The sequence below is a fragment of the Oncorhynchus nerka genome, linkage group LG18, assembly GCF_034236695.1.
Source record: "Oncorhynchus nerka isolate Pitt River linkage group LG18, Oner_Uvic_2.0, whole genome shotgun sequence".
NCBI classification, from domain to species: domain Eukaryota; kingdom Metazoa; phylum Chordata; class Actinopteri; order Salmoniformes; family Salmonidae; genus Oncorhynchus; species Oncorhynchus nerka.
This window is the reverse complement of record NC_088413.1, coordinates 40,695,828-40,711,407: the sequence shown is the minus strand read 5'-3', so window position 1 is coordinate 40,711,407 and position 15,580 is coordinate 40,695,828. Positions and strand designations below refer to the sequence as shown.

General features: G+C 42.5%; 1 protein-coding gene across 2 annotated transcripts in view; it reads left to right on the top strand.

The window, feature by feature from the left end:
• The window catches only part of rps6ka5 (ribosomal protein S6 kinase, polypeptide 5), a 40,606-nt gene that overhangs the window by 10,338 nt on the left and 14,688 nt on the right, over positions 1–15,580 (top strand). Inside the window, exons 6-10 of one of the 2 annotated variants that reach the window (XM_065004078.1) lie at positions 2,928–3,011; positions 3,322–3,425; positions 5,323–5,473; positions 11,803–11,964; positions 15,188–15,319. In XM_065004078.1, the coding sequence (XP_064860150.1) occupies positions 2,928–3,011; positions 3,322–3,425; positions 5,323–5,473; positions 11,803–11,964; positions 15,188–15,319 (633 nt within the window). Of the gene's footprint in view, positions 1–2,927; positions 3,012–3,321; positions 3,426–5,322; positions 5,474–11,802; positions 11,965–15,103; positions 15,320–15,580 lie in introns of both variants that reach the window. The other variant, XM_065004077.1, reaches the window with a different exon arrangement.

The following is a 15,580-nucleotide window of genomic DNA, read 5'->3' as shown; positions in this document are numbered from 1 at the left end:
TCTGTCTACATATTTCAAGACATGGCAAATCAGTGTGCAGTGAGATACCCGATGGGTTGGACGATACTTTTCTCCTCAATCACCTTGAAAAAAGATAGGCTTGAGCTGGAAATCAACCAACACTCAATCGTTAACACAATGGAAAGGTCAAATGCTTTGTTATCTAAATGTTGGAATGTGTGTGGGTGACGGAGGGAAACAAAATGGCTGCTGTTTGAGGCCATGTGGCGGAGGCGGAGAGTGATGAGGGTGCTGGAGATGGGGGTGTGTTTCTATGCTGGCGTTTGTATGTGTTTTTTTGTATTGAAAAAAGTATAGAAATGCTGAAAACAAATTTGCTCCCTATTTATAAAGAAGATGGAGGACAAACTATGAAGGAAAAATACTGAAGTTTTGGTGAAGTTTTGGTGCAGGTACAGCCAACTAATGTTTTGGTATGTTAAGTGTGACACGCAACTATGGCGCGTGTAATTTCCACTTTTATAGTTTACTCCCGTTTGTTGCTTGGTAGTCCTCTCTCTCTCCTCCCTCTTACCACACCAAGCCCTGCCTGCCCCCTGTCACTCCAAAGAGATCAGTTGTTGTTGCTCGACCATGGAGTCACGAGCTCTTCACTTCCCCTTCACTCTGCCGCCTGCAGAGTCAGACGCAACACGATGTTGGTGCCAGCAATGCTGCTTTCAAACCGTGCTTTAATTAATTACACTGTTAGTTTGTGTATCTGACTGTCTGCAAGCAGCTAGTGTTTCTTAGCAAGTTTTGGCTAAAATCAATGATGTTCTCCATGAATGCTAATCAATGGTTGGCTAGCTAAATGTAATCAGAGTCAGACCAAACGTAGATACACTGTAGCTAATATTCCAGTTCTGGTGTAGGCCTAGGTACACTATGTTGCTTGTGCAATGGTATCTTCTAAATCAGAGAGGAATAAGCAAAGCATGAATATGTTAGCTAGCTACATAAAGTAAGAGAATACACATGTAATGTAACATCGTATATGGTCCCCTAGGAAACACTGACCAACACTTTGGATCCTACCCTGTCGTAATAATTCCACTCTGGCTTATTTATTTGGTGTCATGTCAAACAACGATGTATTCAACATGCTGCCCACTGTTAGAGACTGACTTGAGCCCGTTGTAATTACATAATGAGCCTGTTTATAACTGCGTAATCAGCTTATTAGTAGTAATAACTTGTTATCGGTTAGGATGTTGGCGCTTTTGTGTGTTATTGCGGTGACCAGGGGAAGGAAGTACAGAACGTTTCTGTCTGTCCAGACATCATGCTTTTCTGTATATTAATATTTCTAAGGAAGTAGGTAAAAGGCACCCGTCAAGTCTCAGTTCCTGACAAGCTAGGCTAGTCTCTGTGGAAATAGGGTAAGGAGAGATGTGGAACTTAACATCTCAAGGTTGAGGTGAGGACAACAGTTAAAGAGAGACTGAACCGCTGAGAGGGGGCCCATAGGGGTCCACCTAACAACACTCTAACTGAAGCCTTATCTCTCTCTCACACACACACCCCCGCCCACAAAGGTTTTGGGCTCAGTCTGGGACACGACAATACTATGAGGAGCGAACTCGGTTCCTGCCCAGTAACAGAGAATGACTGTTTATCTTAGACTCCACCAAGAAGAAGACTCCACCTATGTGCTTGTGTGTCTTGTATGTTGTGTTGTGCAGCTGTGACATCCTGTCTGGTGTAATAAATCTAGTTTGAGCTTCCTTTGGGGTCCGCCTGGATTTGTAACAGAACTTATAACCGAACGCCACTTTTCCCCCCCCCAACTATTGAATTACAATAATCATTCTATTTCCATGCTTTCAACAGTTCACCAATAAACTACTTTAGACCTAGATTGTGTTGCCCAGATCTACCATGTAGCCCTACGTGACAGTGTGGATATGTTAAAAAAGTGCAGGAAATGCAGATGTTGATGAATTGATTTGGGTTGGATTGAACAGTATAGAACAATCAGAATGGAGAATGCCCCATAAACATCTCTTATATTTTCTACGTTGCCACCCTAGGGTCCTGACTATTTAGAACTTTTATTATAAAAAAACAAAACAACAGTCGTACTGTCATACCGTAAAAAATATATTGTGATATGATACTTTGACCATATCGCCCAGGCCTACGGCGGAGTATGCGCTATGTGTGTTTTGAGGCCGTGTTTGGAGTGAGTTGTTTTAATGAAATTTAAGCTCATGCTACCTGACACGCCTACCTTTTTACATACTTTGAGTTGTCTCCGTCATTTTACGCTGCATTGCTCCGTGTGAATGCACCCTTGGTAAAAAATGATGCAATGCCAAGCCCCTCGACAGCCATGTCTTCTCTCTTTACTTATGGATGAGTATTTATGCTAGCACAGACACCAGGCCACCCAGTATCTGCATGTTTATGTCTGTCTGGATGTTTTGCTGCAGTGGTTCTGATTTATGTCCAGTCCACTTGAGAAGATGTTTTGCAGCCAGTTGTTATGCAGTGTGTGTGTCCCCCAAATGGCACCCTGTTCCCTATGTAGTGCACTACTTTTGTCCAGTGCCCATTACTTTCTTGTCAAACGTAATGCACCATATAAGGAATATGGTGCCATTTGGGACACACAAATTCTGTATTATCATTTTTGGCAGTCTATACACATTCTGTGTGATGGTTATGTCGTGTAAATAACCTCTGTATGAGCATCATTATAAGAGCATAGTTAGATGTCCCGTTCTATGGTGCTTGGTAGGTCTTTCTTCACAACAGTGACTTATTTTCTACCTGAACTGATCAAATGTGTCCTAGTTCCAAGCATCCTTCCTGTCAATCCTAGTGTGTCTGCAAAATGCCAGTGATTAGAGAACAAGAGATGGCGGGGAAAAATCTCATCCTTGCTATGTTATTTCAATGTTTTGACTGTGCTTGTTCCCCAGTTGGAGAGGGCTTACTCTGTCTGTGGCACCATTGAGTACATGGCCCCAGAGATCGCAGCGGGAGGAGAGGCTGGACATGACATGGTAAATTATTATTTAGAACGTGTTCTACTACCTGTTCTACTGTTCCTGACCCAAATGCACATGGTACACAGGTAATCATAGGTCTAGCTCACTAATAACTGGGTGTAGTCTGCTGCACACCTGTAAGAGCTGCCCTCCGGTGTCTGGTGTGGTTCCAAGCTGCCTACGTTGAATCAGTTGCACAAACCGTCAGCGGTGTCGGCAGCCTGGAACGCCACCTTTTGTCACATGGTAATGTATATCATGAGCTTGTATATCATCTTAATAATACAAACTTTATTCATCCATGGAAAATCTACCCGTGTTCCAGGCAGTAGACTGGTGGAGCCTTGGGGTATTGATGTATGAACTTATGACAGGCGGATCACCATTCACCGTCGATGGAGACGACAACTCTCACACAGATATTGCCAAGTAAGCATTCCCATAGATATATCTCTTAACACAGTGGTCACCAACCGGGTCGATCTCCAAGGCATTCCTTGTCGATCACCAAACATTTCTGTAAACGCTGTTGGTGGTAGGTGCACTTGATCCCGCAGGTCTAGCGCCGGGAAGGCAAAGTGTTTCCGTTTTGAACCAATTCATGTGTCTGAAGTTAGAACTCCACCTACCTGGCAGACCCAGAGAACAAATCAAGTGCACCTATAGGCCTACCGCTGGCCAATCGGATAGCTCAGATCACCATTTCTGCAGTTTCCGAGAGCCATAGACTGTAAAAAGAAGCCTCGAGCGCACAGCAAAGTTGATATTGTGATATTTAAAAACGTTTTAAACAATGAATAAAGCAACTCAATGACTACAGCAAGGAGCTGCTGTTTTTATGACTAAGTTAATGTTTCAGTTGTTACACAGCACTGTCAACACTTTGTTCGACCCGTTTTATAAGCCGTAAAATGTGCATTCTCCCTACTTTCACTCACGCTACAACCACCACTGCTGCAGCAGGAAGGAATGAGTATAGCAAAGTGTTTCGATAAGCTCGCGATTTCATTATTATTTGCTTCTCTTTTTTAATATTGAGGTATATTTCACTTTCTCTGGTCGTAGGAGTAACAACATTATTTGGTGCACGAGGCAGAAAAATGCAGCGCGACTTAAGATTCACCTTGCCCTTTTCCCAGCGGAGGGATGTTGAGTCCGGTGAGAGGCATCCGAAATGCAGTAATACTATATTGGGCATATTGCATAAACTTCATTGCTACAGAACTGTTTTTAATAGGTTAATGTTGCATAGGCTTTTCTTTTTTTTAAGTCGTGTTTATAAAAAATAAAATCTTATCGGTAGATCTCAGCTTGCATTTTGACTCGGTGATCTTAACTCAGAAAAGGTTGGTGACCACTGTCATATCTCCTAACCCCAGGAAGAGTAGCTGCTGCATGAGCATTAGCTAATGGGGATCCTAATCAACTCAACTACACATCCATTTGATTTCCTGGTTCTCTGGAAAACAAAAATATGTTTAATTTGTCCAATAAGTAGTTGGTACCCAGCCAGTCTGTGTCTGTGTCTAATCAAGTTGGGCTGATCAAGGGAAAAAATATGAATTTATTCTTCTATATCTGGACTCTCATTGTGTAAAACTTTCTGGATTGTTTTCCATCTCTCTCTCTCTCTGGACTGTCAGTCAACCACTTAGGAAATATGTTTTCATTCATGTTTTCATGTTATTCTCTGGGATCAAATACACTTCTTGTTACTGTATGTTAGTCAGGGGTATTCAAATCTGATCCTGGAGGCCCAGAGTACTGCTGGTGTTCTGTTCTACCTGGTGTCTCCGGTCTAAATCTGATCCTGGAGGCCCAGAGTACTGCTGGTGTTCTGTTCTACCTGGTGTCTCCGGTCTAAATCTGATCCTGGAGGCCCAGAGTACTGCTGGTGTTCTGTTCTACCTGGTGTCTCCGGTCTAAATCTGATCCTGGAGGCCCAGAGTACTGCTGGTGTTCTGTTCTACCTGATGTCTCCTGTCTAAATCTGATCCTGGAGGCCCAGAGTACTGCTGGTGTTCTGTTCTACCTGGTGTCTCCGGTCTAAATCTGATCCTGGAGGCCCAGAGTACTGCTGGTGTTCTGTTCTACCTGGTGTCTCCGGTCTAAATCTGATCCTGGAGGCCCAGAGTACTGCTGGTGTTCTGTTCTACCTGGTGTCTCCGGTCTAAATCAGATCCTGATTACAGGGGGAAAATAAAAAATCAGCAGTGGAATTGGCTTCAAGGTCCAGAGTTGAATTTGTCTGATGTACAGTATGAATTATAATTTTTTGCAAATAAAACTAAAATCCTATCCAACCATGACCTCTGTCACCTGTCAGGAGGATCTCAAAGAAGGACCCTCCGTTCCCCAAAGACATGGGCCCTCTGGCCAAAGACCTCATCCAGGGCCTCCTCATCAAAGACCCAAAGAAGAGACTGGGCTCTGGGCCTGACGGAGCAGAAAACGTTAAGAAACATCCATTCTACCAGGTAGGAGAGTGAGGCAGCCCCTTAACTTCGTACCAGAGCTATTTCCATAGGCTGGCCGGAGATGCTGTATAGCCAACTCCTATGGTCATTGTCATTACTAATGACAAAAGTAGTTAGCTATACAGCACAAACAGATCTGAGACCTGGTTAGCATCTCCTCGCTAACATATTGAGAACATCTTTTGTTTATTTTCTGTGGCATTTAGACAAATTGGTACGTCGTAGGTTCATTTGTAGGGTAAGTGTATTGGTAGAAAGTATTCCACATTTTGTTGTTACAAAGTGGGATTAAAATGGATTTAATTGTCATTTTTTTCAAAGATCTACACAAAATTATCTCATGTAAAAAGGGAAAAAAATATACAGTACCAGTCAAAAGTTTGGACACATACTCATTTCAAGGGTTTTTCTTTATTTTTTCTATTTTCTACTTTTTAGAATAATAGTGAAGACATCAAAACTATGAAATAACACATATGGAATCATGTAGTAACCAAAAAAGTGTTAAACAAATAAAAATATATTTGAGATTTGAGATTCTTCCAAGTAGCCACCCTTTGCCTTGATGACCACTTTGCACACTCTTGGCATTCTCTCAACCATCTTCACCTGGAATGCTTTTCCAACAGTCTTGAAGGAGTCCCCACATATGCTGAGCACTTGTTGGCTGCTTTTCCTTCACTCTGGTCCAACTCATCCCAAATCATCTCAATTGGGTTGAGGTCAGGTGATATTGGAGGCCAGGTAATCGCATGCGGAATTCCATCACTCTCCTCCTTGGTCAAATAACCCTTACGCAGCCTGAAGGTGTGTTTTGGGTCAATGTCCTGTTGAAAAATAAATGATAGTCCCACTAAGTGCAAACGAGATGGGATGGCATATCGCTGCAGAATGCTGTGGTAGCCATGCTGATTAAGTGTGCTTAAAATTCTACATAAATCAGTGTCACCAGCTTAGCACCGTAACACCACCACCTCCATGCTTCACGGTGGAAACCGCACATGTGGAGATCTTCCGTTCACCTACTCTGCATCTCACGGTTGGAACCATAAATCTCAAATTTGTACAGATTTCCACCGTCTAATGTCCATTGCTCGTGTTTCTTGGCCTAAGCAAGTATCTTCTTATTGGTGTCCTTTAGTAGTGGTTTCTTTGCAGCAATTCAACCATGAAGGCCAGTTGATGTTGAGATGTGTCTGTTACTTGAACTCTGTGGAGCATTTATTTGGGCTACAATTTCTGAAGCTGGTAAATCTAGTGAACTTATCCTCTGCATCAGAGGTAACTCTGGGTCTTCCTTTCCTGTGGCAGTCCTCATGAGAGCCAGTTTCATCATAGTGCCTAATGGTTTTTATTTTTTGTATTATTTCGTTCAATGTAGAAAATAGTAAAAATGAAGAACCTTTTTGAATGAGTCGGTATGTTAACTTTTGACTGGTACTGTGTGTGTGTGTACACACACAGTGCATTCGGAAATAATTCAGACCCCTTGACTATTATGTGTAGATCGAGGAAAAAAACAATTGAATACATTTTAGAGTAAGGCTGTAATGTAACAAAATGTTAAAGTCAAGGGGTCTGAATACTTTCTGAAGGAACTGTATATACTTTCCGAAGGCGCTGTATATACACTGCCTTTGGAAAGTATTCAGACTCCTTGACTTTTTGGCAGCAATTACAGCCTCTGGTCTTCTTAGGTATGACGCTACAAGCTTGGCACACCTGTTTTTGGGGAGTTTCTCCCGTTCTTCTCTGCAGATCTTCTCGAGCTCTGTCAGGTTGGATGGGGAGCATTGCTGCACAGCTTTTTTCAGGTCTCTCCAGAGATGTTCGATCGGGTTCAAGTCCGGGCTCTGGCTGTGCCACTCAAGGACATTCAGAGACTTGTCCCCAAGCCACTCCTATGTTGTCTTGGCTGTGTGCTTACGGTCAGTGTCCTGTTGGAAGGTGAACCTTCGCCCACAGTCTGAGGTCCTGAGCGCTCTGGAGCATGTTTTCATCAAGGATCTCTCTGTACGTTGCTCTGTTCATCTTTGCCTTGATCCTGACTAGTCTCTCATTCCCTGCTGCTGAAAAACATCCCCACAGCATGATGCTGTCACCACCATGCTTCACCGTAGGGATAGTGCCAGGTTTCCTCCAGACGTGACACCTGGCATTCAATCTTAGTTTCATCAGACCAGAGAATCTTGTTTGTCATGGTCTAAGAGTCCTTTAGATGCCTTTTTGAAAACTCCAAGTAGGCTGTCATGTGCTTTTTACTGAGTTGTGGCTTCTGTCTAGCCACTCTACCATAAATACCTGATTGGTCAAGCTCTGCCGAGATGGTTGTCCGTCTGGAAGGTTCTCCCATCTCCACAGAGTAACTTTGAGCTCTGTCAGAGTGACCATCAGGTTCTTGGTCACCTCCCTGACCAAGGCTCTTCTCCCTCGATTGCTCAGTTTGGCCGGGGCGGTCAGCTCTTGGAAGAGTCTTGGTGGTTCCAAACAGGCCATTGAGGCTATTGTGTTCTTGGGGACCTTCAATGCTGCAGAAATGTTTTTGGTTCCCTTCCCCAGATCTGTGCCTTGACACAATCCTGTCTCGCAGCTCTACGGACAATTCCTTTGCCCTTATGGCTTTGTTTTTGCTCTGACATGCACTGGCAACTATGGGACCTTATATAGACAGGTATGTGCCTTTCCAAATCATGTCCAATCAATTGAAATTACCACAGGTGGACTCCAATGAAGTTGTAGAAACATCTCAAGGATGATAAATGGAAACAGGATGCAAGTGAGCTCAATTGAGTCTCATAGCAAAGGGGCTGAATACTTTTATAAATAATGTATTTATGTTTATTAAAAGTAAACTTGCCAACATTTCAAAAACCTTTTTTTGTTTTTTCATTATGGAGTACTGTGTGTAGATTACTGAAGATGTATGATTTTTTTAAAATCAAGGCTGTAACGTAACAACGTGGAATAAGTCAATTGGTTTGAATACTTTTCGAAGGCACTGTATTGAACTCTAATATACAAAACATTAAGAACACCTCTTTCCATGACAGACTGACCAGGTGAATCTAGGTGAAAGCTATGATCCCTTATTAACGTCACCAGTTAAATCCACTTCAATCAGTGTAGATAAAGGGCAGGATACAGATTCAATAATGATTTTTAAGCCTGGAGACACTTGAGACATGGATTGTGTATGTGTGCTATTCAGAAAGTGAATGGGCAAGACAAAAGAATGAAGTGCCTTTGAACAGGGTATGTTAATAACTGCAACGCTGCTGGGTTTTGTCGCACTCAGCAGTTTCCCGTGTGCATCAAAAATGGTCCACCACCCAAAGGACATCCAGCCAACAGCAGGCCAGTGGTCGAAAATGGGTCATTGATGAAAAGACAAAGGAGGCTGGCATGTGTTGTGCAGAGCAACAGACAGGCTACAGTTAGTCAACTGACAGTCCAGTACAACATTGGTACCCAAAGACCCGTAAAAGAATGCACAACTCGTCCTACCTTGACATGAATGGGGTATGGCAGCCGACGACCTCAGAGTTCAACTATTTTCAGCAAAAAACAAACTGCGGTTGCAGTGGGCTAAGGAACATAAACACTGGAGAATTGGAAAAACATTGCCTGGTCTGATGAATCCCGGTTCCTGCTTGGTCACGCTGATGGGAGGACTAGGGTATGGGAGAACCACATGAGTACAAGCATCCACATGGTGTGTGTCAACATTGCAGGCTGGTGGTGTGGGGTGTATTTTCATAGCACACATTGGATTGGGCCTCTTGATAAAAGTGGAGCAGCGTTTTGAATGCTACAGAATATCTGAACATCATTGCCAATTAGGTGCATCCTTTCATGGTGGCATTGTATCCATCTGCAAATAGATTTTTTTCAGCAGGATAATAGAGACCCACAGTGGAGGTGTCATAATACCCATAAAACCTTGCGGTCAAACATGGAAATTATTCTAATTGTTTTTCTACCATTCAGTTTTCCCGTGGGGGATTTTGAAAACACTCCAAATAAGTGTTGTTTTTCCTGTAGGCTTACCCTGGCGTGACGTTTTGATAACTATGCCAATCTCTCTGACAAGGTGAGTTTCATCAATATATTCGGCTCTATTCACTCTCAGATTCTAAAATGCTAAATACCATCAAAGTAGACATGCAAAACGACCAATCCCTGCAGGCTCCTGGATGTCATCTCTAGCAGACCCCTTTGCTAACAGGTATTGTGTCAATTTAAAACTTGAACCAGACATTTCAGAGAATTCTCAATTTGAAAGAAATTTTGCCTATTTATTCATTACCGCATTTAGCTAACATTAAATAGTTCATCCAGAGGTTCTTACCTTTTGCCTTGATTCGCCAGTCTCGTCCAGATCATCATGCCATTTTGAAGTTTTTTAGTTCACTTTAGCAGCTAATTAGCATATCATTTTTGGAGGGTAAATGCAGGCGAATAAATTGATAAAAGTCACCTTGTCCAAGAGATTTACACGGTTATCAAAACGTCACACCAGGGTAAGCCTACAAGAAACACAGGGAAAAATGAACATCAATTGGAACCATTTCACTGTTTGACCACTAGGTTTTAAGGGTATTATGACTCATCCTGAAGTACTCTATGCCCCATGACACAAGGCTAGGATTGTCCAGGAATGGTTCCACGGACAGTGAATTCAGCTCACTGCAGTGGCTTGCCCAGTTACCATATCTCAATCCAATTTGGCATCTGTTGGATGAGATGGAACGACGTATTCGGGAGTACAGATCTACTACCAGCCAACTTGACACAACCTGTTAGAACCGTTGGCGTCGACATGGGCGAGCATCCCTGTGAAACTCTTTCGACACCTTGTCGAGTCCACGCCCCGAGGAAATTGAGACTGTTCTGAGGTCAAAAAGGGGTGCAACTCAATGTTCCTAATGTTTTGTGCACTCAAGAGTATCTTGATTAGATAAGTATTCACCCCCTGAGTCAATACATGTTAGAATCACCTTTGGTAGTGATTACAGCTGTGAGTCATTCTGGGTAAGTCTCTAAGAGCTTTCCACACCCAGATAGTGCAACATTTGCCCATTTATTCTTTTCAAAATTCTTCAAGCTGTCAAATTGGTTGTTGATCATTGCTGGACAACAGGTTTCAGGTCTTTCCATCGATTTTCGACCACTCAAGAACATTCACTGTCTTCTTGGTAAGCAACTCGAGTTTTTATTTGGCCTTGTGTTTTAGGTTATTGTCCTGCTGAAAGGTGAATTCATCTCAGTGTCTGGTGGAAAGCAGACTGAACCAGGTTTTCCTCTGGGAATTTGCCTGTACTTAGCTCCATTCCATTTCTTTTTTTATCCTGAAAAACTCTCTAGTCCTTAATGATTACAAGCATTCCCATAACAACACTATGCTTGAAAATATGGGGAGTGTTACTGTGTATTGGATTTGCCCCAAACATAACCACTTGGTTTTCAGGTCATGAATGGATTTGCCACATTTTTTTACACTTACTTTAGTGCCTTGTTGCAAACAGGATGCATGTTTTGGAATCTTTGTATTCTGTACAGGCTTCCTTCTTTTCACTGTGAATTAGGTTCATATTGTGTAGTAATTACAATGTTGTTCATCCATACTCAGTTTTCTCCTATTTCAGCCATTGAACTCTGAAACTGTTTTTCAAAGTCACCATTGGCCTCATGGTGAAATCCCTGAGCGGTTTCTTTCTTCTCCGACAGCTGAGTCTGGAAGGACCACTGTATCTTTCTAGTGACTGGGTGTATTGATACACCATCTGAAGTGTAATTAATAACTTACTTCACCATGCTCAAGGGGATATTCACTGTCTACCAAGGGGTGCCCTTTGCAGGCATTGGAAAACCTCCTTGGTGTTTGTGGTTGAATCTGTGTTTGAAATTCACTGCCCGAATGAGGGACAATGATCTGTACGGTATGTGTGGGGTACAGAGATGAGGTTGTCATTCAAAAATCATGTCAAACACCATTATTCAAGTTATGTGACTTGTTAAACACATTTTTGCCATCACAAAGGGGTTGAATACTTGACTCAAGACATTTCAGCTTTTCATTTTCAATGAATTTATTTTAAAAAATGACATCATTCCACTTAAACATTATGTGGTATGTGTAGGCCAGTGCCAAAAAAAATAATTTTTTAATCAGTTTTAAATGTAGTCTGTTGCATAACAGAATGTGGAAAAGGGGGATGAGTACTTCCTGAAGACACTTTATATTTGCCTTTTGTTGATAAAATGGTCTTAAAGTAGAAATGGTTGCTGACTAAAGCTTTTTGTTGTGCTTCATCTCCTCAATATTTCAGAAGATTAACTGGGAGGACTTAGCAGCTAAGAGGGTGCCCGCCCCGTTCAAGCCGGTGATCAGGGATGAGCTAGATGTCAGCAACTTTGCGGAGGAGTTCACTGAAATGGACCCCACCTACTCCCCTGCAGCTCTGCCTCAGAACTGTGACCGCATCTTTCAGGTGTGTCTCTGTGTGTGTCTCTGTGTGTGTGCCCGATGGACCCCACCTATTCCCCTGCAGCTCTGCCTCAGAACTGTTACCTTAATTCTCTGGTTGGTCAGAGGTTTTTGACAATGCATCTTTCAGATGGGGTGGCAAGTGGTTGATTTATGCTTTTTAATACAGTCGGTCTGTGTTAAAAGGCTTTGCCCAAATTGTCAAATTATGTTTCATTTAGGTAAACTTCAACATTATTTTGTTGACATTCAATGTAAACTCTTGACGTGTGTTAGATGGTGTCACAGATGACGCTGTTTCTATGTACAGTACGAGTCAAAACGTTTGGACACACCCACTCATTCAAGGTTTTCTTTATTTTTTACGATTTTCTACATTGTAGAATAATAGCGAGAACATAAACTATGAAAAAACACACATGGAAGAATGCAGTAACCAAAAAAAGTGTTCGCCAAATCAAAATATATTTTATATTTTAGTAAGTAGCCACCTTTTTGCCTTGACAGCTTTTCACACTCTTGGCATTCTCTCAACCAGATTCATGAGGTAGTCAACAGGAATGCATTCCAATCAGTTGTGTTGTCACAAGGTAGGGGTGGTATACAGAAGTTAGCCCTATTTGGTAAAAGACCAAGTCCATATTATGTCAATAACAGCTCAAATAAGCAAAGAGAAACAACAGTCCGTTACTTTAAGACATGACAGTCAGTCAATCTGGAAAATTTCAAGAACTTTGAAAGTTTCTTCAAGTGCTGTCACAAAAACCATCAAGCGCTATGAAACTGGCTCTCATGAGGAAAACCCAGAGTTACCTCTGCTGCAGAGGATAAGTTCATTAGATTTACCAGCTTCAGAAATTGCGGCCCATATAAATGCTTCAGAGTTCAAGTAACAGACACATCTCAACATCAACTGTTCAGAGGAGACTGCGTGAATCAGGCCTTCATGGTCGAATTGCTGCAAAGAAACCACTACTAAAGGACACCAATAAGAAGAAGAGACTTGCTTGGGCCAAGAAACACGAGCAGTGGAAATCTGTCCTTTGGTCAGATGAGTCCAAATTTGAGATTTTTGGTTCCAACCGCCATGTCTTTGTGAGGCGCAGAGTAGGTGAACAGATGATCTCTGTATGTGTGGTTACAACCATGAAGCATGGAGGAGGAGGTAGGATGGTGCTTTGTTGGTGACAGTCAGTGATTTATTTAGAATTCAAGGCACACTTAACCAGCATGGCTATCACAGCGATATGCCATCCCATCTAGGTTGCGCTTAGTGGGACTATCATTTGTGTTTCAACAGGACAATGACCCTACACACCTCCAGGCTGTGTAAGGGCTATTTTACCAATGAGAGTGATTGAGTGCTGCATCAGCTAACCTGGCCTCCACAATCACCTGACCTCAACCCAATTGAGATGGTTTGGGATGAGTTGGACCGCAGAGTGAAGGAAAAGCAGCCAACAAGTGCTCAGCATATGTGGGAACTCCTTCAAGACTGTTGGATAAGCATTCCAGGTGAAACTGGTTGAGAGAATTCCAAGATTGTGCAAAGCTGTGAAGACAAAGTATGGTTACTTTGAAGAAGAATAAATATATTTTGTTTTGTTTAACACTTTTTTTGCTTAGTACATGATTCCAAATGTTATTTTATACTGTTGTTGTATTCACTATTATTCAACAATGTAGAAAATAGTACAAATAAAAACCCTTGAATGAGTAGGCGTGTCCATACTTTTGACGGGTACTGTATGTATTTGACTCCTCAGCTATTGACGTTGTTTAGAAACTCCTCAATAGCTTGCTTTAAAGTCAGTGCAAGCCCGTCTGTGTGTACATTGGTATTCAAATTGACTAAAGGGCTTTTCATTCAAGGCGTATAATTATAGCCATATGCAGTTCTGATGGACCTAACAGATGTGAATGACTATTTATGCTATAGTTTTGAACCAGAATGTGTCCCAGAGCCCCTATTCATAAAGCATCTCTGAGCATGAGTGCAGATCGAGGATCCATTTTTGCCTTTTTAGATCATAATTATATGGACGGAGGGACCTGATCCTAGATCTGCACTCCTACACCGAGACACTTTATGAATGCAGCTGTGTGCCAGCTTTTGGTTGAGTGTCTGATTGATGTGGGCTATTGAGCAGAATCTCAGCTGTGATTGCCATGCCTTCTGGCTCCTCGAGCCTGGCTGATCAATAGGCCCATTTATAAGGGCTTCTCTCTTTTCTCTGCTGGAAGAAAAGGTTACGGTTCCAGAGAATCACCATGTCTGCCTCAATTACGCCTTAAACCTATGATTGCCAACTTCATCTTGGCTTGTTTTATTTCATGCACGCAGCCCAAATTTCACATATACTAGAATTTGTAGGCTAGTCTTTATAATTTGACGCCAGGCCTGAGCAATTGCGTTAGAGAGAACTGCTGCTAATCACAACTTTTAACTCTTGGGGGTCTGCGCTCCCGCCTCGCCTCACAAAACAAAATTAAATTGCATTAGAGCCCCGACGAGATGTAATTTCACAGCAGCGCAATCAGATATTGATGCCTGGCAATTAGGGTATTCTCATCCATCCGTCCGTCCATCCACAGCTCTTACTCTGCATGCATTCCCACGCAGCTGTGTGTGTGCTAGCTAGCTAGCTCTGGGCCCTTCATAGTTGGAACCAGGCAGCACATCCCAATCCTGTCATAGATGACAGTTATAACAATGAGCACAGATGGACCACCAATGAATGGCAGCCATTGTCATGCTCATGCCACAGTTGTTACAGGATTGATGGGTTATAATGTAGTTATTGAATGAAATAAACGCTGCATGCCTTTTCAGTAAAATGAAGAAAACTACGTTTTGAAGTTCAGATTTGAACACAACCTAGTCTACTTTGGTGTCGATGGCCATCTTATGCATCCACCATTGTTGCTGCAACAATGCTGAAAAGGACGTCTCAGGTAAGCTCTATAATGTGAAGGGTATACCGTTCTCTTTCCTGTGCTTCATATGACCAGGTATATTATATTAAACCCACTTCTGGTTATGTGTGTCCTTTGTGCAGGGCTACTTGTTCATGGCCACCTCTCGCTTCACATTTCTGCTTCATGTAATACCCCCTCTCTCTGTCTCTCTGTCCTGGTTACAGGGCTACTCGTTCATGGCCACCTCTCGCTTCACATTTCTGCTTCATGTAATACCCCCTCTCTCTGTCTCTCTGTCCTGGTTACAGGGCTACTCGTTCATGGCCCCCTCCATCCTGTTCAAGTGGAACGCTGTAATGGACGACACACTACAGCTGTGTGGAGGATCAGGGTCACAGAGGCCGGGGTCTGCTGCTGTGGCCCGCAGTGCCATGATGAAGGTACACCCGTGTGTGTGTGTGTAGTACAGTTAGATGGATAGGGTTGTATTTATTCCCGCCACCTAAACACACTTAGCTTTAATAGCTTAGCTGAAGCCACTAAGAAAGAGGAGTTTTCTCCCGAGAGCAACGCTTGCTTTCAATTGTTTTTGCATTCGTCTTTTCAGGTTTCAGTCCTTCCAGGAGTGAATCATTTAGCTACTGTATTTTTAAAAAAAAATCTACTTTCAGTTTCAGCTTTGGCTCAGGTGTGGTGTTGAC